The sequence below is a fragment of the Scyliorhinus torazame genome, chromosome 31, assembly GCF_047496885.1.
Source record: "Scyliorhinus torazame isolate Kashiwa2021f chromosome 31, sScyTor2.1, whole genome shotgun sequence".
NCBI classification, from domain to species: Eukaryota; Metazoa; Chordata; class Chondrichthyes; order Carcharhiniformes; family Scyliorhinidae; genus Scyliorhinus; species Scyliorhinus torazame.
Genome location: NC_092737.1, coordinates 29,327,891 through 29,352,727, shown reverse-complemented (window position 1 = coordinate 29,352,727; position 24,837 = coordinate 29,327,891). Strand labels below are relative to the sequence as shown.

Genomic DNA, 24,837 nt, shown 5'->3' with positions numbered 1-24,837 from the left:
GGCCCCTGCGCACCGCTGCCGCCGAAATCCAAAGGGCTGCTCCTGTAAAGGTAAGGCTTTTAAATACACGACTCACCTCCAAGAAGGCCCCTGCGCACCGCTGCCGCCGAAATCCAAAGGGCTGCTCCTGTAAAGGTAAGTCTTTTAAATACACTACTCACCTCCAAGAAGGCCCCTGCGCACCGCTGCCGCCGAAATCCAAAGGGCTGCTCCTGTAAAGGTAAGGCTTTTAAATACATTACTCACCTCCAAGAAGGCCCCTGCGCACCGCTGCCGCCGAAATCCAAAGGGCTGCTCCTGTAAAGGTAAGGCTTTTAAATACACTACTCACCTCCAAGAAGGCCCCTGCGCACCGCTGCCGCCGATATCCGTAGGGCTGCTCCTGTAAAGGCAAGGCTTTTTAAAGTAAGTACTCACCTCCCAGACGGCCCCTGCGCACCGCTGCCGCCGAAATCCAAAGGGCTGCTCCTGTAAAGGTAAGGCTTTTAAATACACTACTCACCTCCAAGAACTCATTCGGATGGTCTAAAGTGGATATACACTACAGGGATTCTGTGATAAAAATAGGGAAGTCGTGTTATAACGATAGGAGGCACTTGTTCGACATCACCTGGCGTACAGTATTCATCCATTTATCTGAGGAACATAGAACATTACAGCGCAGTACAGGCCCTTCGGCCCTCAATGTTGAGCCGACCAGTGAAACAACTCTAAAGCCCATCTACACTCTTCCCTTGTCGTCCACATGTCTATCCAATGACCATTTGAATGTCCTTAGTGTTGGCGAGTCCACTACTGTTGCATGCAGGGCTTTCCACGCCCTTACTACTCTCTGAGTAAAGAACCTACCTCTGACATCTGTCTTATATCTATCTCACCTCAATTTAAAGCTATATCCCCTCATGCTAGACATCACCATCCGAGGAAAATGGCTCTCACTGTCCACCCTATCCAATCTTCTGATCATCTTGTATGCCTTTTAAGTCAACTCTTAACCTTCTTCTCTCTGACGAAAACAGCATCAAGTCCCTCAGCCTTTCCTCATAAGATCTTCCTTCCATACCAGGCAACATTCTGGTAAATCTCCTCTGCACCCTTTCCAATACTTCCACATCCTTCCTATAATGCGGCGACCAGAATTGCGCACAATAGTCCAAAATGCGGCCGCACCAGAGTGTTGTATAGCTGCAACATGACCTCATGGCTCCTAAACACAATCCCTCTACCAATAAAACCTAACACACCGTACGCCTTCTGAACAACCCTCTCAACCTGGGTGGCAACTTTCAGGGATCTATGTACATGGACACCGAGACCTCACTGCTCATCCACACTGCCAAGAATCTTACCATTAGCCCAGTACTCAGTCTTCCTGTTATTCCTTCCAAAATGAATTGCCTCACACTTTTCTGCATTAAACTCCATTTGCCACCTTTCAGCCCAGCACTGCAGCTTATCTATGCCCCTCTGTAACTTGTAACATCATTCCGCACTGTCCACAACTCCACCGACTTTAGTGTCATCTGCAAATTTACTCACCCATCCTTCTACACCTTCCTCCAGGTCATTTATAAAAATGACAAACAGCAGTGGCCCCAAAACAGATCCAATTTCTGATCCAAATTGTTAAATCACCCTGAATCCCATGCCTCCGTATTTTCTGCAGTAGCCTACTATGGGGAACCTTTTCAACGCTTTACTGAAATGCATATACACCACATCAACTGCTTTACCCTCATCCACCTGTTTGGTCACCTTCTCAAAGAACGCTATAAGGTTTGTGAGGCATGACCTACCCTTCACAAAACCGTGTTGACTATCTCTAATCAAATTATTACTTTCCTGATGATTATACATCCGATCTCCTATAATCCTCTCCAAGATTTTTCCCACAACAGAAGTAAGGCTCACTGGTCTATAGTTACCGGGGTAATCTCTACTCCCCTTCTTGAACAAGGGGTCAACATTTGCTAACCTCCAGTCTTCTGCCACTATTCCTGTCGACAAAGATAACTTAAAGATCAAGGCCAAAGGCTCAGCAATCTCCTCCCTAGCTTTCCAGATAATCCTAGGATAAATCCCATCCGGCCCAGGTGACTTATCTATTTTCACACTTTCCAGAATTGCTAACACCTCCTCCTTATGAACACTCAAGCACTTCTAGTCTAGTAGCCTGAATCTCAGTATTCTCCTCGACAACATTGTCCTTTTCCTGTGTGAATACAGACGAAAAATATTCATTTAGCACCTCTCCTATCTCCTCAGACTCAAAGCACAACTTCCCACTACTGTCCTTTACTTGCCCTACTCTTACCCTAGTCATTCTTTTATTCCTGACATATCTGTAGAAAGCTTTAATGTTATCCTTGATCCTACCTGCCAAAGACTTCTCATGTCCCCTCCTGGCTCTTCTTAGCTCTCTCTTTAGGTCCTTCCTAGATAACTTGTAACTCTCGAGCGCCCTAACTGACCCTTCATGTCTCGTCTTTACATAAGTCTCCTTCTTCCGCTTGACAAGTGTTTCCACTGATTTAGTAAACCACGGTTCCCTCACTCGACCACTTCCTCCCTGCCTGACAGGTACATACTTATCAAGGACACGCAGTTGCTGTTCCTTGAACAAGCTCCACATTTCCATTGTGCCTATCCCCTGCAGTTTCTCTCCATCCGATGTATCCTAAGTCTTGCCTCATCGCATCATAATTGCCTTTCCCCCAGATATAACTCTTGCCCTGCGGTATATACCTATCCCTTTCCATCACTAATGTAAACGTAATCGAAATGTGGTCACTATCACCAAAGTGCTCACCTAATTCCAAATCTAACACCTGTCCTGGTTCATTACCCAGTACCAAATCCAATATGGCCTCGCCTCTCGTTGGTCTATCTACATACTGTGTCAGGAAACCCTCCTGCACACATTGGACAAAAACGGACCCATCTAATGTACTCGAACTATCGCGTTTCCAGTCAATATTTGGAAAGTTAATGTTCTCCATAATAACTACACTGTTGCTTTCGCTCCTATCCAGAATCATCTTTGCACTCCTCTCCTCTACATATCTGGAACTTTTCGGAGGCCTATAGAAAACCCGTAACAGGGTGACCTCTCCTTTCCTGTTTCTAACCTCAGCCCATACTACCTCAGTAGACGAGTCCTCATAAAACGTCCTTTCTGCCACGGTAATACTGTCCTTGACTAACAATGCCACCCCTCCCCCTCTTTTACCACCTTCCCTGAGCTTACTGAAATATCTAAATCCCGGCACCTGCAACAACCATTCCTGTCCCTGTTCTATCCATGTCTCCGAAATGGCCATAACATCGAAGTCCCAGGTACCAACCCATGCCGCAAGTTCACCCACCTTATTCCGGATGCTCCTGGCATTGAAGAAGACACACATTGAACCACCTTCCTGCCTGCCGGTACACTTCTGCAACTTTGAAACCCTACCCATGACCTCACTACTCTCAACCTCCTGTATCCTGGAGCTACAATTCAGGCTCCCAAGCCCCTGCTGAACTAGTTTAAATCCTCCCGAAGAGCAATTCCGCCCCCCCCCCCCACCCCCCAGAATATTGGTTCCCCTCTGGTCCAGGTGCAGACCACCCCGTTTGTAGAGGTCCCACGGACCCCAGAATGAGCCCCAATTATCCAGAAATCTAAAACCCTCCCTCCTGCACCATACCTGTAGCCACGTGTTCAACTTCTCTCTCTCCCTATTCCTCATCTCGCTATCACGTGGCACGGGTAACAACCCAGAGATAATAACTCTGTTTGTCCTAGATCTAAGTTTCCACCCTAGCTCCCTGAATTCCTGCCGTACATCCCCATCACTTTTCCTAACTATGTCGTTGGTACCTTTATGGACCACGACTTGGGGCTGCTCCCCCTCCCCCTTAAGGATCCCGAAAACACGATCCGAGACATCACGCACCCTGGCACCTGGGAGGTAACACACCAACCGTGAGTCTCTCTCGTTCCCACAGAATTTCCTATTTGTCCCCCGAACTATGGAGTCTCCAATGACTAATGCTCTACTCCTCTCCCCGTTTCCCTTCTGAGCAACAGGAACAGACTCTCTGCCAGAGACCTGTACCCCATGGCTAACCCTGGTAGGTCACCCCCCCCCCAACAGTATCCAAAGCGGTATACTTGTTACTAAGGGGAACGGCCACAGGGGATCCCTGTACTGACTGCTTCTCCCAGACCCTCTCACGGTCACCCATCTAACTTGATTCTTCGGAGTAACTACATCCCTGAAGCTTCCATCTATGACCACCTCTGCCTCCCGAATGATCCGACGTTCATCCAACTCCAGCTCCAGTTCCCTAACGCGGTTTCTGAGGAGCTGGAGATGGGTGCACTTCCCACAGACGAAATCAGCAGGGACACTGACGGCGTCCCTCACTTCAAACAAATTAGAACATAAGAACATAAGAACTGGGAACAGATGTAGGTCATCTGTCCCCTCGAGCCTGCTCCGCTATTCAATGAGGTCATGGCTGATCTTTGTGGACTAAGCTCCACACTCCGGCCCGTACACCATATCCCCAAATCCCTTTATTCTTGAGAAAGGTATCTATCTTTTTCTTAAAAACGTTTAAAGAAGGAGCCTCAACTGCTTCACTGGGCAAGGAATTTTAGAAATTCACAACCCTTTGGGTGAAGAAGTTCCTTCTAATCTCGGTCCTAAATCTACTTCCCCTTATTTTGAGTCTATGCCCCCTAGTTCTGCTTTCCCCGACCAGTGGAAACAACCTGCCCGTATCTATCCTATCTATTCCCTTCATAATTTTATATGTTTCAATAAGATCCTCCCGCATCCTTCTAAACTCCAATGAGTACAGTCCCAGTCTACTCAACCTCTCGTCATAATCTAATCCCCTCAACTCTGGGATCAACCTCGTGAATCTCCTCTGCACTCCCTCCAGTGCCAATATGTCCTTTCTCAGGTAAGGAGACGAAAACTGAACACAATACTCCAGATGTGGCCTCACCAACACCTTTTACAATTGCAGCATAACCTCCCTAGTCTTGAACTCGATCCCTCTAGCAATGAAAGACAAAACTCGAATAGCCTTCTTAATCACCTGTTGCACCTGCACACCAACTTTTTGCGACTCGTGCACCAGCACACCAAGGTCCCTCTGCACAGCAGCATGTTTTACCATCTTACCGTTTAAATAATAATCTATTCTGCTGTTATGCCTCCTAAAATGGATAGCCTCACACTTGGCAACATTGAATTCCATCTGCCAGACCCGAGCCCATTCACCTAACCTATCCAAATCCTTCTGCAGACTTCCGGTATCCTCTGCACTTTTTGCTTTACCACTCATCTTAGTGTCGTCTGCAAACTTTGCCACATTGCACTTGGTCCCCAACTCCAAATCATCTCTGTAAATTGTGAACAACTGCGGGCCCAACACTGATCCTTGAGGGACCCCACTAGTTACAGGTTGCCAACCAGAGCAACACCCATTTATCCCCACTCTCTGCTTTCCGTTAGTTAACCAATCCTCGACCCATGCTACCACTTTACCCTCAATGCCATGCATCTTTAGTTTATGCAGCAACCTTTTGTGTGGCACCTCGTCAAAAGCTTTCTGGAAATCCAGATATACCACATCCATTGGCTCACCGTTATCTACTGCACTGGTAACGTCCTCAAAAAATTCTGCCAAATTCTATGGGATTCCCCCCTTATTGTTCTGTACGCCAGCGAATACAATCCTAACCGACTCAATCCCTCCTCGTGCGCCCGTGGCAACCAGGAATCATTTTGATGAACCTTCTTCCACGCCCTCCAGAGCAAGGACATGCTTCATCATAAAGGCTGCTAAACGGAGACAGACATTCAAAAGCTTTCATCATTTCCATTCTTCCCGCCAAACAAATTGCTAACTCGTTTTCAGTGGGCATATGTGCTGTGTTTACGGATTAAAGATGAGTCAACTTAATCTGACGCGCAGGAAAATATTATAGTCCCAACTAAGTAAGACAAACGATGAACATCTACATGCGATAAATATAAGGAATACTCAAGATGTTTATAAAATGGGAAATATGGCGCAACAACATTTTCTGTGTTACTCTAGTCACAGGCAGCTTGCATAACTTTCCATTGATGGCTCACCTACTCATCAAGACAGAGATAGATAGGTTCTTGATTAATAAGGGGATCAGGGGTTATGTGGAGAAGGCAGGAGAATGGGGATGAGAAAATATCATCCATGATTGAATGGCGGAGCAGACTCGATAGGTCGAATGGCCTAATTATGCTCCAATGCCTTGTGATCTTATCTGTTCACTGCGGGATATGTTAGCACATTCGAAATGTAAGAGTCGCACTTCACAGATGCAGCCTAATACCCATGGCGCACATAATGACAATAATAATAATATGTATTAGTGTCACAAGTCGGCTTGCATTAACACTGCAATGAAGTTACTGTGAAAACCTCCTAGTCCCCACATCCGGCACCTGTTTGGGTACACAGAGGGAGAACTCAGAATGCCCAATTAACCTAACAGCAGTCTTTCGGGACTCATGGGAGGAAACCGGCGCACCCCGAAGAAACCCACGCAGACACGGGAAGAATGTGCAGACTCCACACAGACAGTGATCGAAGCTGGGAATAGAACACGTGTCCCGAGTGCTGTGAAGCAACTGTGCTAACCACTGTGCTACCGTGCAACGGCAGCTGGTGGAATTTTGATACAATTAATGAAACTAGAAATTTCAAATGCTCAGAAACAGCTTCAATTGTCATGGATCACTTCACTTTTACTCCCGCCCCTTAAGGATGCAAATCTGTCATCGCGACCTGGCCTGGCCTACACGCGACTCCGGTGCAAAAACGTGTTGTTTGATTCCGAAACACATTTTTAAATCTGTGAATCGGGTCAATCCGTGCAAAGGCCAAATGGGAATGGAAATGGTGGGCACAGCACATGAAGGAATGAAGGCAACATATATCAAAAATCTAAAGGTCCCCAGCCGAACCTCGTTCTCCCGCCTTCGTAAAGATAAACCTGATCCGAACCCTAATTCTAACCCGAAACCTACCCGTAACCCCAACACTGAGCATAAAGATAATATTAACCGTAACCCAAATGAATGCTCGCCCTAGCCCCGACCATAACCCAAAGTTTAGTCCTAACCTACCCCTCTTACCAATTTCAAGATCGTTCGTCTTCCTATCCCCTCAATGGTTCGTTGCGAAATATTTTAACAGCATTTATCTCAAGAGGCGGAGCGTAGCACAGTACAGTAATGGTGCTTAATTTGAAGGCGATTGCTTTCTTCGCGATCAGGAAGAAGCTGAGAGCGATGCTTCAGTTCCATTTGTAAAAAAGGAACTCTCAGATGCTTGTTTAGTACTGGGCACCGCACCTCATAAAAAAATATTTTGCTTCCAGAATAGGGCCGTCCACCTCGAGCAGATATTGGCAAAATATTAGTACAGGTTGCATCAATCAGACGTTTGGGGTGATTTTAAAGTACTTTGACTGTCGTGTTTAAAATGCTAATGGATTTAATGATATAGATGCATAGAAGCTACTTTTCAGGAATGAGATCATCTCCAAAAGTTGAAATTGGAGATGTCCAGAGGGGACAGTAAAAATTTGCTCCCCACCCCCACCCCCGAATGATTGAGATCGAGACGCCTCTCATTAGAAAACTAAATGCATGATTGCAGGTACATTGAACAGAGAACACAGTCAGAATGTAACTACAATATATCCACAGGACCAGAATCTGAATAATGTACCGTTGTCTCTAAACGTCTCTCTTTAGTGATATGGTTGTGCAGTTACTATTGGACTGACTGCATTGCGGCTGTAATAAAGGCTTTGCCGGAAATTTGATTTCCTCTCATAATGTAAAGGTCGCACTTTGGCATTGAAGCAAGGTTTTCTTTTAAAGAAAATAAAATGATGAATTATATCAGGTCTGAGCATGAGCTAATGTATATCAGAGGAAATAGGAACACGCGTCGCTCATTCAAATATGCCAGTCTGTTCTACTATTTAATAAGAATTGCTTTTATTCTGGACACAAGGTAATGTTCTGTCGTCCCCCATAACCACATACTCTGCTGTAGATAAAAGATCTGCCTGACGCTGGATAAAACTTGGCCTCCAAAGCTCGCTCCAAAAAAGCAATTCCAACGTACATAAAAAGCAAGAGGGTAGCCAGGGAAAGGGTTGGCCCACTGAAGGATGGGCAAGGAAATCTATGTGTCGAGCCAGAGGAAATGGGCGAGGTACTAAATGAATACTTTCCATCAGTATACACCAAAGAGAAGGAATTGGTAGATGTTGAGTCTGGAGAAGGGTGTGTAGATAGCCTGGGTCACATTGAGATCCAAAAAGATGAGGTGTTGGGTGTCTTGGAAAATATTAAGGTAGATAAGTCCCCATGGCCTGATGGGATCTACCCCAGAATACTGAAGGAGGCTGGAGAGGAAATTGCTGAGGTCTTGACAGAAATCTTTGGAACCTCACTGTCTTCAGGTGATGTTCCGGAGGACTGGAGAATAGTCAATGTTGTTCCTCTGTTTAAGAAGGGTAGCAAGGATAATCCAGGGAACTACAGGCCAGTGAGCCTTACGTCAGTGGTAGGAAAATTACTGGAGAGAATGCTTCGAGACAGGATCTACTCCCATTTGGAAGCAAATGAAAGTATTAGTGAGAGGCAGCATGGTTTTGTGAAGCGGAGGTCGTGTCTCACTAACTTGATAGAGTTTTTCGAGGAGGTCACAAAGATGATTGATGCAGGTCGGGCAGTGGATGTTGTATATATGGACTTCACTAAGGCCTTTGACAAGGTCCTTCATGGTAGACTAGTACAAAAGGTGAAGTCACACGGGATCAGGGGTGAGCTGGCAAGGTGGATACAGAACTGGCTAGGTCATAGAAGGCAGAGAGTAGCAATGGAAGGATGCTTTTCTAATTGGAGGGCTGCGACCAGTGGTGTTCCGCAGGGTTCAGTGCTGGGACCATTGCTATTTGTAGTATATGTAAATGATTTGGAGGAAAATGTAACTGGTCTGATTAGTAAGTTTGCAGACGACACAAAGGTTGGTGGAATTGCGGATAGCGATGAGGACTGTCAGAGGATACAGCAGGATTTAGATTGTTTGGAGACTTGGGCGGAGAGATGGCAGATGGAGTTTAATCCGGACAAATGTGAAGTAATGCATTTTGGAAGGTCTAATGCAGGTAGCGAATATACAGTGAATGGTAGAACCCTCAAGAGTGTTGAAAGTCAGAAAGATCTAGGTGTGCAGGTCCACAGGTCACTGAAAGGGGCAACACAGGTGGAGAAGGTAGTCAAGAAAGCATACGGCATGCTTGCCTTCATTGGCCGGGGCATTGAGTATAAGAATTGGCAAGTCATGTTGCAGCTGTATAGAACCTTAATTAGGCCACACTTGGAGTATAGTGTTCAATTCTGGTCGCCACACTACCAGAAGGATGTGGAGGCTTTAGAGAGGGTGCAAAATAGATTGATCAGAATGTTGCCTGGTATGGAGGGCATTAGCTATGAGGAGCGATTGAATAAACTCGGTTTGTTCTCACTGGAAAGACGGATGTTGAGGGGCGACCTGATAGAGGTCTGCAAAATTATGAGGGGCACAGACAGAGTGGATAGTAAGAGTATTTTCCCCAGGGTAGTGTGGTCAATTTCTATGGGGCATAGGTTTAAGGTGAGAGGGGCAAGGTTTAGAGTAGATGTACGAGGCAATTTTTGACACAGAGTGTAGTGGGTGCCTGGAGCTCGCTACCGGAGGAGGTCGTGGAAGCAGGGACAATAGTGACATTTAAGAGGCATCTTGACAAATACATGAATCGGATGGGAATAGAGGAATACGGACCCAGGAAGTGTAGAAGATTGTAGTTTAGACGGGCAGCATGGTCGGCACGGGTTTGGAGGGCCGAATGGCATGTTCCTGTGCTGTACATTTCTTTGTACTTTGTTTGTTCTTTGTTTCTGGCCCATTGCAGACGGCACGGTAGAACAGTAGTTAACACTGATTCTTCACAGCGCCAAGCTCCCGAGTTTAATTCTGACCTTGGGTGTTTTTCTTTGTGAAGTTGTATGCGTGATTTGCCTGCGGGTGCTCCAGTTTTCTTCCAAAGATTTACAGGTTATGTCGATTTGCATTGCTAAGTAGACTGATAATGTCCAAATGGTGTGCAGGTTCAGTGCATTGGTCGTGCAGAAATTGCCCCTTATTTCCAAAAGATGAGCACGTTAGTAGTTTGGCCACGCCGAATTACCCCTCAGCGTCCAAAAGGTTAGGTGGAATTACGGGATTAGGGGGGTGGTGGTAGTGGGTGCAGGTAGGATGCTCTGTCTGGCAGTCGGTGCAGACGCAATAGGGCGCATGGACTCCTTGTGCACTCTAAGGATTCGGACGGAAAAATATCCGGAAGGAAGCCAAATATGAAATACCAAGCAATAACCTAACAGCTTCGTTTTATTTTGTAGAAAAGCTTCAGAGTCCAAACATTCGTCAAATCCGACCCTCTGGTCAATATCTGGAAGGACAAATTGCGGAAATAACTTGTTCGGCTCCAAAGGTCTACAGTGGTATTACATATAATCTCTTCAAAGTCGGCAGCATCACAGCGGTTGCATCGCTTGGGCCGACTTCAAACTCGACTGCCCTCCTGACAATACGGGACATCAGAAGTACCAGCGAGGGGTCGTATACGTGTAGTTACCAGGCGCCCGTGTGGGGCAGAACTTACCATTCAGCTCCCAGTGCGTCGGTGAACATCACCTTGGCACGTAAGTGAGATTTTTATGACCTCTGTGTTGAGAGGCTGCACTTTGAAATTGCATTTGAAATCCATGCTCCTATGTTGACGGGTATTGTCATCCCACTGGAATAGCAATGCAACATCATCAGCTCCTACGGGCATGTATGGGCTAGAACTGGGCAATTGTGTAGTTGAGAACATTACGTAGAAATGTGAATCTACAGTGCAGAAGGAGGTCATTCAGCCCTTCGGGTCTACATCCGCCCAGAGAAAGAACAACCTATCCATCCACACTCCCTTGTCCAATCCCCATAACTCTGTAATCTCATCTGGACGTTGGAGACTAAGGGACAATTTGTCAAGACTATTCCACTTAACCTTAACATCTTTGGATTGAGGGAGGACTGTGGAACGATAACGTCACAGGACCTCTGGGCTTCCGAGAGCGAATCACTTCGGAGGATCATAAAGATGTTATGGACACTTTTTCAGCCCTTTCCAGCCCTCAGCCAAGCCCGGCGCCCTCCCACCTCCCACGGCAGGCCCCCAGATTGCGAGCCTGCAGTCGCTCGGGATGTTCAAAGTTCAATGAAAGCACATTGGATGGTTACTATATTCTTACTGGAGCCATGTTATGTTATAAATGTTCAGAATCCTTTTAGTGCAGGAGCAGATAATTTGGCCCACGCGTCGGCCTTCTGATAGAGCTTTCTGCATCATCTCGTTTCGCATCCAAGCAGATGTTAGGGTTGATCCGATATCCCGACAGTGGTGACGTGACTTATGAACGTTGGGAGTGCCTTGCAGGTGGGCCAGACGTAGGTGCAGTGGTTCGCACTACTGCCTAATAGCTCCATGAACAAGGGTTTAATTTCGGCCTTGGATGACTGTCTGTGTGGAGGTGGCCCGTTCATCCCCATAGAACATAGAATATTACAGCCCAGTATAGGCCCTTCGGCCCTCGATGTTTCGCCGACCTGCAAAACCACTCTAAAGCCCATCTACACTATTCCCTTATCGTCCATATGGATATCCAATTAAGATTTGAATGCCCTTAGTGTTGGCGAGTCCACTACTATTGCAGGCAGGGCATGCCACGCCCTTACTACTCTGAGTAAAGAACCTACCTCTGACATCTGTCTTATATCTATCTGCCCTCAATTTAAAAATATGTCCCCACGTGCTAGACATCACCATCCGAGGAAAAATCCTCTCACTGTCCACCCTATCCAATCCTCTGATCATTTTGTAAGCCTCAATTAAGTCACCTACTAACCTTCTTCTCTCTAACGAAAGCAGCCTCAAGTCCCTCAGCCTTTCCTCATAAGACCTTCCCTCCATACAAAGCAACATTCTGGTAAATCTCCTCTGCACACTTTCCAATGCTTCACATCCTTCCTCTGATGCGGCGACCAGAATTGCACACAATACTCCAAATGCGACCGCACCAGAGTTTTGTACAGCTGCAACATGACCTCATGGCTCCGAAACTCAATCCCTCAACCAATAAAAGCTAACACACCGTACGCCTTCTGAACAACCTTCTCAAACTGTGTGGCAACTTTCAAGGATCTATGCACATGGACACCGAGCTCTCTCTGCTCATCCACACTGCCAAGAATCTTACCTGCCGAAGACTTCTCATGTCCCCTCCTGGCACTTCTTAGCGCTCTCTTTAGGTCATTCCTAGCTAACTTGTAATTCTCGAGCGCCCTAACTGAACCTTCATGGCTCATCTTTACATAAGCCTCCTTCTTCTTTTTGACAACTTTTTCCGACTGCTTTAGTAAACCACGGTTCCCTTGCTCGACCACTTCCTCCCTGCCTGACAGGTACATACTTATCAAGGGCACGCAGTAGCTGTTCCTTGAACAAGCTCCAAATTTCCATTGTGCCCATCCCCTGCAGTTTTCCTCTCCACCCGATGCACCGTAAGTCTTGCCTCATCGCATCATAATTGCCTTTCCCCCAGATATAAGTCTTGCTCTGCGGCATATACCTATCCCTTTCCATCACTAAAGTAAACGTAATCGAATTGTGGTCACCATCACCAAAGTGCTCACCTACCTCCAAATCTAACACCTGCCCTGGTTCATAACCCAGTACCAAATCCAATTTGGCCTCACCTCTCGTTGGCCTATCTACATACTGTGTGAGGAAACCCTCCTGCACACATTGGACCAAAACGGACCCATCTGATGTACTCGAACTACAGCGTTTCCAGTCAATATTTGGAAAGTTAATGTCCCCCATAACAACTATCCTTTTTCTTTCGCTCCTATCCAGAATCATCTTTGCAATCCTTTCCTCTACATCTCTGGAACTTTTTGGAGGCCTATAGAAAACCCCTAACAGGGTGACTTCTCCATTCCTGTTTCTAACCTCAGGCCCATTCTAACTCAGTAGATGAGTCCTCATCAAACGTCCTTTCTGCCACCGTAATACTGTCCTTGACTAACAATGCCACCCCTCCCCCTCTTTTACCACCTTCCCTGAGGTTACTGAAATATCTAAACCCCGGCACCTGCAACGACCATTCCTATCCCTTCTCTATCCATGTCTAAGAAATGGCCACAACATCGAAGTCCCAGCTCCCAACCCATGCCGCAAGTTTACCCACCTTATTCCGGATGCTCCTGGCATTGAAGAAGACACACTTTAAACCACCTTCCTGGCTGCCGGTACACTCCTGCAACTTTGAAACCTTACTGCAAGGTTTAGTCCCACAATCCAAATATGTGCAGGGTAACTGGGTTGACCATGATCAATTGTGCGTTAGTGTCGAAAGATGTGCAGGTTAGGCGGATTGACCTTAGTGTGAAACGGTGTGCAGGTTAGGTGGATTGGCCATGATAAATGCGCGGGATTATGGGGATATTGCGGGGGGGGGGGGGGGGGGAGTGGGCCTCCTTCCGCATGATAGGGATGCGATGCAAAAAGAAAAATGAAAAAAATGCAGATTAGAATTACGCACAGGGTGTACAAAGAGAGCTGTTGTGATAACCCACGTTGTGTGGTGCGTCACTGTAGCCGATTTTACACCCAAAGAATGGGCTCAGCACCTGCCTCTGTAGGGGGCACAAAACGGGTGACATTGACTTGACGGCTGGACTACAACAGAACTCTATTCGTAATAAAGGTTTCTTTTTAAAATTAACAACGCCCTATTTAGTCATGCAATCACTGCTCGAAAGAATCATTATTTCCCCACAGTCTTAAAAATAAACTAAAATATTGGAGGTTCAGTCCAGTATCCTAGCCACTGCTGAGGTCTGGTCTTGGATCGTAACTTATGGATGCGGTGAAATATGAATATGTGGTTCTCTCCACATGTGAGGAGGAGAGTACAAACAAATGGCATAGTCCATGTGATCAATCTAGTGGAGAGGTAGCAGCTGAATTTCAATGCAGGGAAATGTGAAATCATCCAAATTCCTAGGTAGAACATGGACAGGCAATATAAAGTAAATTGGGTCCCTTTGAAAGTTGTGCAAGCAGGGTTGGACGTGGATCATGGAATCATAGAATCCCTACAGCGCACAGGCAGGCCATTCGGCCCATCAAGTCTGTAACGATCCAGTGAAATAAAACCCTGCCTCGACCCCTTGTTGTCCCCTTGTTCAATAAGGGGAGTAGAGACAACCCCGGTAACTATAGACCAGTGAGCCTTACTTCTATTGTGGGCAAAATCTTGGAAAGGTTTATAGGAGATAGGATGTATAATCATCTGGAAAGGAGTAATTTGATTTGAGATAGCCAACACGGTTTTGTGAAGGGTAGGTCGTGCCGCACAAACCGTATTGTGTTCTTTGAGAAGGTGACCAAACAGGTGGATGAGGGTAAAGCAGTTGATGTGGTGTATATGGATTTCAGTAAAGTGTTTGATAAGGTTAACCACGGTAGGCTACTGCAGAAAGTACGGAGGCATGGGATTCAGGGTGATTTAGCAGTTTGGATCAGAAATTGGCTAGCTGGAAGAAGACAAAGGGTGGTGGTTGATGGGAAATGTTCAGACTGGAGTCCAGTTATTAGTGGTGTACCACAAGGATCTGTTTTGGGGCCACTGCTTTTTGTCATTTTTATAAATGACCAGGAGGAGGGCGTAGAAGAATGGGTGAGTAAATTTTCAGGTGACACTAAAGTCGGTGGAGTTGTGGAGTTGTGGGCAGTGCGGAAGGGTGCTACAAGTTACAGAGGGACATAGATAAGCTGCAGCTCCGGGCTGAGAGGTGTCAAATGGAGTTTAATGCAGAAAAGTGTGAGGTGATTCATTTTGGAAGGAATAACAGGAAGACAGAGTACTGGGCTAATGTAAGGTTCTTGGCAGTGTGTATGAGCAGAGAGATCTCGGTGTCCATGTATATAGATCGCTGAAAGTTGACACACAGGTTGAGAGGGTTGTTAAGAAGGTGGACAGTGTGTTAGCTTTTATTGGTAGAGGGATTGATTTTTGGAACGATGAGGTCATGTTGCAGCTGTACAAAACTCTGGTGGGGCCGCATTGGGAGTATTGCGTGCAATTCTAGTCGCCGCATTGTAGGAAGGATGTGGAAGCATTGGAAAGGGTGCAGAGAAGATTTACCAGAATGTTGCCTGGTTATGGAGGGAAGATCTTATGAGGAAAGGTTGAGGGACTTGAGGCTGTTTTGGTTAGAGAGAAGAAGGTTAAGAGGTGACGTAATTGAGGCATCCGAGATGATCAGAGGGTTGGATAGGGTGGACAGTGAGATCATTTCTCCTCGGATGGTGATGTCTAGCACGAAGGGACATAGCTTTAAATTGAGGGGAGATAGATATAGGACAGCTGTCCGAGGTAGGTTCTTTACTCAGAGAGTAGTAAGGGCGTGGAATGCCCTGTCTGCAACAGTAGTGGACTCGCCAACACTTATGGCATTCAAATGGTCATTGGATAGACATATGGACAATAAGGGAATAGTGTAGATGGGCTTTAGATTGGTTTCACATTTCGGCGCAACATCGAGGGCCGAAAGGCCTGTACTGTGCTGTAATGTTCTCTGTTCTATGTTCTATGCTCTAGGTGACAGGAGAGATTGAGAACGTGGTAACTAAGTCACGCGAAGTCCGAGATTTTTATAATGTGCCATAATGTACAAAAGCAAGGAGGTTATGTTGAACGCGGAAAAGGTCACGGATTTGGCCTCCACTAGATTCGCATGTGTAGTTCTGGGCTTCAGGCTTTAGTAAGGATGTAAATGAATTTGTGTTGAGCAACTTCAGTCATGAAGATATGTTTACATTGGAATACTGTAGGTCACGAGGAGCAATAGTAGATGAGTTCAAAATCCTGTAGGGCGTTGGCCAGTGATAGACAACCTAGACAATTGAATTGGACGCAAGACGGGTCCACCAATGTCTCAGTAGGCCCGCAAGGAAGAGCTTGGTATTGTTCACTTATCATTTCCACGTGAATACGGTTAAATTATTTAGCGCATCCAAAATATGCATAATGAGTTATAGAAAATGTTTGACCGTTGATATATTAATATAACTGTCATCAACTTCGAATGGTTAAGACTACAGAAATGTATATACTTTGGACGCCGGGGAGGAGCATAGATCCCGTTGTCAATGCTGTGTGCAATCGCCATGCACGCCTTTAGCAACTTACTTGCGTCAACTTTACATATGGGTCATCTCAGTCAAACAAATGGAAAACAAAATACACAAACGGAACTGAACAGCATGTGGCAAACCTGGGCTTGGGGGAAGTTTCAGTAAAACGTTTCCTTGGCCGGCACTCCGGACCTTCATGGGTCGCATAACAGCATCCAGGTCTCAAATATGTCTATCACAGAATCGCAGAAAGAAATACAGTGCAGGAGATGCCCTTAGCCCATCGAGTCCTCACCGACACATGGAAATCACTTGACCTACTTACCTAATCCCATTTTCCAGGTCCGTTTTTAAGGATGTGAGGTGACTAGCGTCTCCGACAGTGCTATCCAGACCGCCACAATTATATGAATAAAAACGTTTTTCTCAAATCCTCCCGAACCTGCTGCCCCTTACTTTAAACATGTGTCCCCTCATTACTGACCCTTCAAATAAGTGGAACGACTGCACATCATCCACCCAGTCCGTGCCCTTGATAATCTTGGACACCGGGCAGCACGGTGGCGCAGTGGTTAGCACTAATGCCTCACGACGCCGGGGATACAAAATTCAATCCTGGCCCCGGTTCACTGCCTGTGTGGAGTTTACACATAGAACACAGTACATAGAACAGTACAGCACAGAACAGGCCATTCGGCCCCCGATGTTGTGCCGAGCCTTGTCAAAAACCAAGATCAAGCCATCCCACTCCCTGTCATTCTGGTGTGCTCCATGTGCCTATCCAATAACCGCTTGAAAGTTCCTAAAGTATCCGACTCCACTAACACAGCAGGCAGTCCATTCCGCACCCTAACCAGTCTCTGAGTAAAGAACCTACCTCGGACATCCCTCCTATATCTCCCACCCTGTACCTTAAAGTTATGACCCCATGTATTGGCGACATACACCCGAGGAACATCCATTCTATCTATCCCCTCATCATCTTATAAACCTCTATTAAGTCGCCTCTCATCCTCCTCCGCTCCAAAAAGAAAAGCCTTAGCTCCCTCAAACTGTCCTAGAGCATAAGAACATAAGAACTAGGAGCAGGAGTAGGCCATCTGGCCCCTCGAGCTTGCTCCACCATTCAATGAGATCATGGCTGATCATTTCTGGACTCAGCTCCACATTCCGGCCCGAACACCATAACCCTTAATCCCTTTATTCTTCAAAAAACTATCTATCTTTAGCTTATAAACATTTAATGAAGGAGCCTCTACTGCTTCACTGGGCAAGGAATTCCATAGATTCACAACCCTTTGGGTGAAGAAGTTCCTCCTAAACTCAGTCCTAAATTTACTTCCCCTTATTTTGAGGCTATGCCCCCTAGTTTTGCTTTCACCCGCCAGTGGAAACAACCTGCCCGCATCTATCCTATCTATTCCCTTCATAATCATATATGTTTCTATAAGATCCCCCCTTATCCTTCTAAATTCCAACGAGTACAGTCCAGGTCTACTCAGCCTCTCCTCGTAATCCAACCCCTTCAGCTCTGGGATTAACCTAGTGAATCTCCTCTGCACACCCTCCAGTGCCAGTACGTCCTTTCTCAACTAAGGAGACCAAAACTGAACACAATTCTCCAGGTGTGGCCTCACTAACACCTTATACAATTGCAGCAGAACCTCCCTAGTCTTAAACTCCATCCCTTTACAATGAAGGACAAAATTCCATTTGCCTTCTTAATCACCTGTTGCACCTGTAAACCAACATTTTGCGACTCATGCACTAGCACACCCAGGTCTCTCTGCACAGCAGCATGTTTTAATATTTTATCATTTAAATAATAATCCCTTTGGCTGTTATTCCTACCAAAATGGTTAACCTCACATGTGTCAACATTGTTTTCCATCTGCCAGACCCTAGCCCATTCAGTTAGCCTATCCAAATCCCTCTGCAGACTTCCAGTATCCTCTGGACTTTTTCTTTACCACTTATCTTAGTGTCGTCTGCAAACTAGGACACATTTCCCTTGGTCCCCAACTCCAAATCATCTATGTAAATTGTGAACAGTTGTGGGCCCAACACTGGTACCTGAGGGACACCACTAGCTACTGATTGCCAACCAGAGAAACACCCATTAATCCCCACTCTTTGCTTTCTATTAATTAACCAATCCTCTATACATGCTACTACTTTCTCCTTAATGCCATGCATCTTTACCTTATGCAGTAACCTTTTGTGTGGCACCTTGTCAAAGGCTTTATGGAAATCCAGATATACCACATCCATTGGCTCCCCGTTATCTACCGCACTGTTAATGTCCTCAAACAATTGCACTAAATTTGTTAGGCACGATCTGCTCTTTATGAACCCATGCTGCGTCTGCCCAATAGGACAATTTCCATCCAGATGCCTCGCTATTTCGTTCTTGATGATAGATTCCAGCATCTTCCCTACTACCGAAGATTATAGGCTCACTGGCCTATAATTACCCGCTTTCTGCCTACCTCCTTTTTTAAACAGTGATGTCACGTTTGCTAATTTCCAATCCGCCGGGACCACCCCAGAGTCTAGTGAATTTTGGTAAATTATCACTAGTGCATTTGCAATTTCCCTAGCCACATGTTTTATCACTCTGGGATGCATTCCATCAGGTCCAGGAGACTTGTCTACCTTTAGTCCCATTAGCTTGCCCATCACTACCTCCTTGGTGATAACAATCCTCTCAAGGTCCTCATAAGACCTATCCTCCAAGCCAGGCAGCATCCTGGTAAATCTCCTTTGCACCCATTCCAATGCTTCCACATCCTTCCAATAGTGAGGTGACCAGAACTGCAGACAATAATCCAAATGTGGTCTCACCAGGGTCATGTACAGTTGCAGCATAACCTCGCGGCTCTCAAACTCAAGCCCCCTGTTAATAAACGCTAACACACGAGAAGCCTTCTTCACGGCTCTATCCACTTGAGTGGCAACCTTCAGAGATCTGTGGACATGAATCACAAGATTTCTCTGTTCCTCCACATTCCTCAGACCCCTGCCGTTGACTCTGTAATCCGCATTCAAATTATTCCTACCAAAATAAATCACGTAGCACTCATCAGGATTAAACTCCATCTGCCATTTTTCGGCCCAGCTCTGCATCCTATCAACATGTATTTATACCCTACAACAGCCCTACTCCTCATCCACTACTCCACCAATCTTGGTGTTATCAGCAAATTTACTGTCCCACCCTTCCGCCCCCTCCTCCAAGTCATTGATAAAATTCACAAATAGCAGATGATTCAGCATTGATCCCTGTGGCACACCGCTGGTAACTGGTCTCCAGTCTGAACATTTTCCATCCACCACCACCCTCTCTCTTCTATGTGATACCCAGTTACTTATCCAATTGGTCAAATTTCCCTCTATCCCACACCTCCTTACTTTCTTCATGAGCCGACCATGGGGAACCTTATCAAACGCCTTACTAAAATCTATGTGCACGACATCAATTCCTCTACCTATCTACGGACGTAGTTACTTCCTCAAAGACTTCAATCAAATTTGTGAGGCAAGACTTACCCTTCACGAATTGACTATCCCGGATTAAGCTGCATTTTTCCGAATGGTCATAAATCATATTCTTCAGGACCTTTTCCATTTACTTACCGACCACCGAAGTAAGACTAAGCGGTCTAGAATTACCAGGGTCATTCCTATTCCCTTTCTTGAACAGCGGAACAACATTCACCAGTCTCCAGTCCTCTGGCACTATTCCCGAGGACAGTGAGGAGCCAAAGATCAAAGCCAAAGGCTCTACAACCTCATCCCTTGCCTCCCAAAGAATCATAGGATATATCCCTTCTGGCCCAGGGGACTTGTCGACTCTAAGATTTTTCAGAATTGCCAATAAACCCTTCCACAAAACATCTACCTCCTACAGCTTACCCGCCTGAGGATGAGAGAACGCAGTATTCGTTACTTGAACAAGCTACACTTTTCATTTGTGCTTTTCCCTGACAGTTTCTGTTCCTATCTTATGTCCCCTAATTCATGCATAATCGCATCATAATTACCCTCCCCCAATTTTAAACCTTGCCGTGCCGTATGGCCCTATCCCTCTCCATTGCAATAGTGAAAGACACCGAATTCTGGTCACTATCTCCAAAGTATTCTCCCACAAACAAATCTAACACTTGGCCCGGTTCATTACCCAGTACCAAACCCAATGTGGCCGCCCCTCTTATCGGCCTATCCACATATTGTGTCAAGCAGCCATGCTGCACACACTGTACAAAAACTGCCCCATCCGAACTGTTCGACCTGTAGAGGTTCCAATCAATATTTGCAATATTAGGGCAGCACGGTAGCATTGTGGATAGCACAATTGCTTCACAGCACCAGGGTCCCAGGGTCGATTCCGGCTTGGGTCACTGTCTGTGCGGAGTCTGGACATCCTCCCAGTGTGTGCGTGGGTTTCCTCCGGGTGCTCCAGTTTCCTCTCACAGTCCAAAGATGTGCAGGTTAGGTGGATTGGCCATGATAAATTGCCCTTAGTGTCCAAAATTGCTCTCAGTGTTGGGTGGGGGTAATGGGTTATGGGGATAGGGTGGAGGTGTGGACCTTGGGCAGGGTGCTCTTTCCAAGAGCCAGTGCAGACTCGATGGGCCGAATGGCCTCCTACTGCACACTAAATTCTATGAAAGTTAAAGTCACCAATGGCAACTACCCTGAGACCTCCACACCTATCCATAATCTGTTTTGCAATGTCTTCCTCCACAACTATATTACTATTTGGGGGCCTATAGAAAACTCCGAACAGCTTGACCGCTCCTTTCCTATTTCTATCTTCAGCCCATATTACCTCAGTAGGCAGAACCACCTCGAACTGCCTTTCTGCAGCCGTTAAACTATCCTTGATTAACAATGCAACTCCTCCACCTCTTTTATCACCTACTCTCACTGATTCATCTATAACCCGGAACTTCCAACAACCATTCCTGTCTGTCTTCTAACCATGTCTCCGTAATGCCCACAACATTGTAGTCCTTCTGGACTACAGCTCATTTTCCCATCCCCCTAACAAATTAGTTTTACCCCCCCCCCTACGAAAAGCCGTAGCAAATTTCCCTCCCAGGATATTGGTGCCCCTCTAGTTCACGTGCAAACCGACCTGTCTGTACAGGTCCCACCTTCCCCAGAATGTGCTCCAATTATCCACGTAACTGGAAACCCTCCCTCCTACACCAGCCCTACAGCCACGTGTTTATCTGCACTCTCTCCCTGTTCCTCAACTCGCTAGCATGTGGCACCGGCAGCAAACCAGAGATGACAACATGTTTTTCCTGTCTCTCAGCTTCCACCCTAGCTCCCTAAATTCCTGTTTTAAATCTCCGTCTTCAATCCTCTTACCTATGTCGTTGGTACCTCTGTGTACCACGACTTGTGACTGTTCCACCTCTCCCTTAAGGATTCCGAAAACGCGATCCGAGACGTCATGGACCCTGGCACCAGGGAGGCAACAAACCATCCGTGTGTCTCTTTCATTGCCTTAGAACCGTCTACCTGTCCCTCTAAATATCGAGACCCCAATAACTATTGCTCTCCTGCCCTCCCTCCTTCCCTTCTGGGCCACAGGGACGGACTCAGTGCTGGAGATCCATTCACCGTGGCTTAACCCTGATAGGTCGTCCCCCTCAACAGTATCCAAAGCGGTCTACTTGTAACTGAGGTGAACGGCCACAGAGGATCCCTGCAGTGACTGCTTCTACCCAGCCCCTCTCACAGTCACCCATCTATCTTGATTCTGCAGAGTAACTACATACATGAAGCTACTGTCTATGCCCACCTCTGCCTCCTGAATGGTCCGAAGTTCATCCAGCTCGAGCTCCAGTTCCCTAACGCGGTTTCTGAGGAGCTGGAGATGGGTGCACTTCCCACAGGTGAATTCAGCAGGGTCACTGACGGCGTCTCTCGCCTCAAACATTCTGCAGGAGGAACATTGCACTGGCTTTCCTGCCATCCCCTCTCGGTAACTTGCATATAAACAGACAGAAAGAGCTTCACTGACATTCACTCAACCCCTTAGGTTAGAGTAGGTGGAAGGGTGGTGGACACTACAAGTGTAGTGTCTCAGGTTTAGGAACCGCCCAATTTAAATACAGGTAAAATAATACATTTTTACTTCCCTTCTGAGCAAGCACTCACTCAGCAACCACTGCGCCCCGCACGATAACAGCAGTCAGCTGTTATGGGCCCGCGCAAACAATTTAAATCTTTACTACTTACCCAGCAGTCACTCTGTCCTCACTCCGACCGGATTCAGCTGGAAACCCCCAACAGTAAGTTAAAAAAAAATACTCCCCTTCTCAGCAAGCACTCACTCAACAACGACTGCACCCCGCACTAGAACAGCAATCAGCTGTTATGGGGCGGCGCAAACAATTTAACTCTTTACCACTTACCCAGCAGTCACTCTGTCCTCACTCCGACTGGATTCAGCTGGAAACCGCCAACAGTAATTTTATTTTAAATGTCCTCCCATTCTCAGCAAGCATTCACTCAGCAACCACTGCGGCCCACACTATAACAGCAATCAGCTGTTATGGGCCCGCGCAAACAAATTTAAATCTTTACTGCTTACCCAGCGGTCACTCCGACCGGATTATCCCCGTGTCTGCGTGGGTCTCAAACCATAACCCAAAGATGTGCAATATCGGTGGATTGGCCACGCTAAATTGCCCTTTAATTGGAAAAATAATAATTAGGCACTTTAAATTTATTGTTAAAAAATCATAGTAATCTTGTACATCTTGGTCAGATGATCCCGCAGTTTTCTGGGCTTCGCCAAAAACAATCCAAGCCTGCCCAAACTATTTTCATTACTGGCAACATCCTGGTGAATCTTCTTTTCACCCCCTTCATTGCAATCAAATTGTTTATATAACATGGTGCCCTGGATTCGAATCATAGAAAAGTTATAGGACAGTAGGACGGGATTCGGCCCATCTTGTCAATGCCAGCCCGAGGATAACCGGGTGCCCATTCTAATCTAACCTGTCAGCACTCGTTCTATTGCCTTGTTCTTATGGCAGTTAAGGTGCAGACCCAGATACTTTTTCAAAGAGTCTCTGCCTCCACCACCAACTCAGGCAGCCAATTCCAGATTCCCACTACCATCTGCAGAGAATGTTCTTCGTCATGTCGGCTCTCCATCTCCTGCCATGTATCTTGAATCTATGTCCCCTGATTCTCGAATTCTCCAACAAGGGAAACAATATTATTATTTTCAGACATAGAACATAGAACATAGAACATAGAAAATACAGCACAGAACAGGCCCTTCGGCCCACGATGTTGTGCCGAACCTTTGTCCTAGATTAATCATAGATTATAATTGAATTTACAGTGCAGAAGGAGGCCATTCGGCCCTTTGAGTCTGCACCGGCTCTTGGAAAGAGCACCCTACCCAAACTCAACACCTCCACCCAACACCAAGGGCAATTTGGACATTAAGGGCAATTTATCATTGGCCAATTCACCTAACCCGCACATCTTTGGACTGTGGGAGGAAACCGGAGCACCCGGAGGAAACCCACGCAGACACGGGGAGGACGTGCAGACTCCGCACAGACAATGACCCAAGCCGGAATCGAACCAGGGACCATGGAGCTGTGAAGCAATTGTGCTATCCACAATGCTACCGTGCTGCCCTTAAGAACAAATAAATCTACACAATATCATTTTACCGTAATCCATGTACCTATCCAATAGCTGCTTGAAGGTCCCTAATGATTCCGACTCAACTACATCCACAGGCAGTGCATTCCATGCCCCCACTACTCTCTGGGTAAAGAACCTACCTCTGATATCCCTCCTATATCTTCCACCTTTCACCTTAAATTTATGTCCCCTTGAAATGGTTTGTTCCACCCGGGGAAAAAGTCTCTGACTGTCTACTCTATCTATTCCCCTGATCATCTTATAAACCTCTATCAAGTCGCCCCTCATCCTTCTCCGCTCTAATGAGAAAAGGCCTAGCACCCTCAACCTTTCCTCTTAATAGCTACTCTCCATTCCAGGCAACATCCTGGTAAATCTTCTTTGCACCTTTTCCAGAGCTTCCACATCCTTCCTAAAATGAGGCGACCAGAACTGTACACAGTACTCCAAAGGTGGCCTTACCAATGTTTTGTACAGCTGCATCATCACCCCACGGCTCTTAAATTCAATCCCTCTGTTAATGAACGCGAGCACACCATAGGCCTTCTTCACAGCTCTATCCACTTGAGTGGCAACTTTCAAAGATGTATGAACATAGACCCCAAGATCTCTCTGCTCCTCCACATTGCCAAGAACTCTACCGTTAACCCTGTATTCCGCATTCATATTTGTCCTTCCAAAATGGACAACCTCACACTTTTCAGGGTTAAACTCCATCTGCCACTTTTCAGCCCAGCTCTGCATCCTATCTATGTCTTTGCAGCCGTCAACAGCCCTCCTTACTATCCACAACT

At 46.3% G+C, this 24,837-nt stretch overlaps 1 protein-coding gene across 6 annotated transcripts in view; it reads left to right on the top strand.

Moving 5' to 3' along the window:
• LOC140404772 (scavenger receptor cysteine-rich domain-containing protein DMBT1-like) overlaps positions 1 to 24,837 on the top strand; it is a 169,010-nt gene that overhangs the window by 90,069 nt on the left and 54,104 nt on the right. For all 6 annotated transcript variants that reach the window (XM_072493492.1, XM_072493495.1, XM_072493497.1 and 3 more), the window contains one exon: positions 10,506 to 10,808. In XM_072493492.1, the coding sequence (XP_072349593.1) occupies positions 10,506 to 10,808 (303 nt within the window). The remainder of the gene's footprint in view (positions 1 to 10,505; positions 10,809 to 24,837) is intronic.